This window comes from Fibroporia radiculosa, assembly GCF_000313525.1.
Source record: "Fibroporia radiculosa TFFH 294 genomic supercontigs, scaffold13103, whole genome shotgun sequence".
NCBI lineage: Eukaryota > Fungi > Basidiomycota > Agaricomycetes > Polyporales > Fibroporiaceae > Fibroporia > Fibroporia radiculosa.
The window spans coordinates 299-948 of NW_012133480.1; the positions used below are offsets into that span (position 1 = coordinate 299).

The 650-nt window shown below is 58.8% G+C and overlaps 1 protein-coding gene across 1 annotated transcript; it reads right to left on the reverse strand.

Moving 5' to 3' along the window:
* Window positions 1-371: 371 nt before the first annotated feature.
* On the reverse strand, window positions 372-562 carry FIBRA_07431 (uncharacterized protein; the record flags this gene model as incomplete). Its single annotated transcript, XM_012329114.1, has 2 exons — window positions 372-467; window positions 524-562. The coding sequence occupies 2 exons, from the start codon at window positions 560-562 to the stop codon at window positions 372-374; spliced, it is 135 nt and encodes a 44-aa protein (XP_012184504.1).
* Window positions 563-650: the final 88 nt, after the last annotated feature.

Genomic DNA, 650 nt, shown 5'->3' on the forward strand with positions numbered 1-650 from the left:
TGAATACACACTGACGTGCGCGCGTCCTTCCCCGCACTCTCCCGCTGAATGGATCACCATTCTATAGCGCGGGGATCAGCCACTGGCACTGTGCGTTGGAGGTTAGACGGGGACAGCAGCATACGGCCAGAGACTGAAGCTGGACGCACAGGCACCACCAATACGGCAGTGATCGGCTTTCTTCTCGTCGGCGATCGGATCGCACGTGCATGACCATAGTCGACGTACTCTGCCTTTGGGGAGACGAGAGGCAGACCGACGGCTGCTGAGATGTCTTCATGAAAGCAATAAGCATTTTGTCAAACGGATGACTTTGGTCCCTGTGGCCGGCGATTTGGCCTACGGGTGTGCCCGCTCCGTGTGAGCTGCGTCTATTGTGAAGCGGGCACAGAGGGCTCCGTCTCTTCATCCGGAACGGCAGGGTTCAAATTGGGCTTGTCACAACCCTTGTTGCATCTCCAAGGAATCTGCACCCAAGAATAGGACAGCAGATCCATCGAGCGGGGGCTAGTCCCTGGTCTACGTGCCCCAGTCTCAGCATCCACCGTGGAGAGGCGCTCATAGCGGGTCGGGAAAAGGACCACCTCCCCCGAGGTCTACCGTCCCAAATGCGCTCATAGCGGGTCGGGAAAAGGACCCTACCCCCCCCC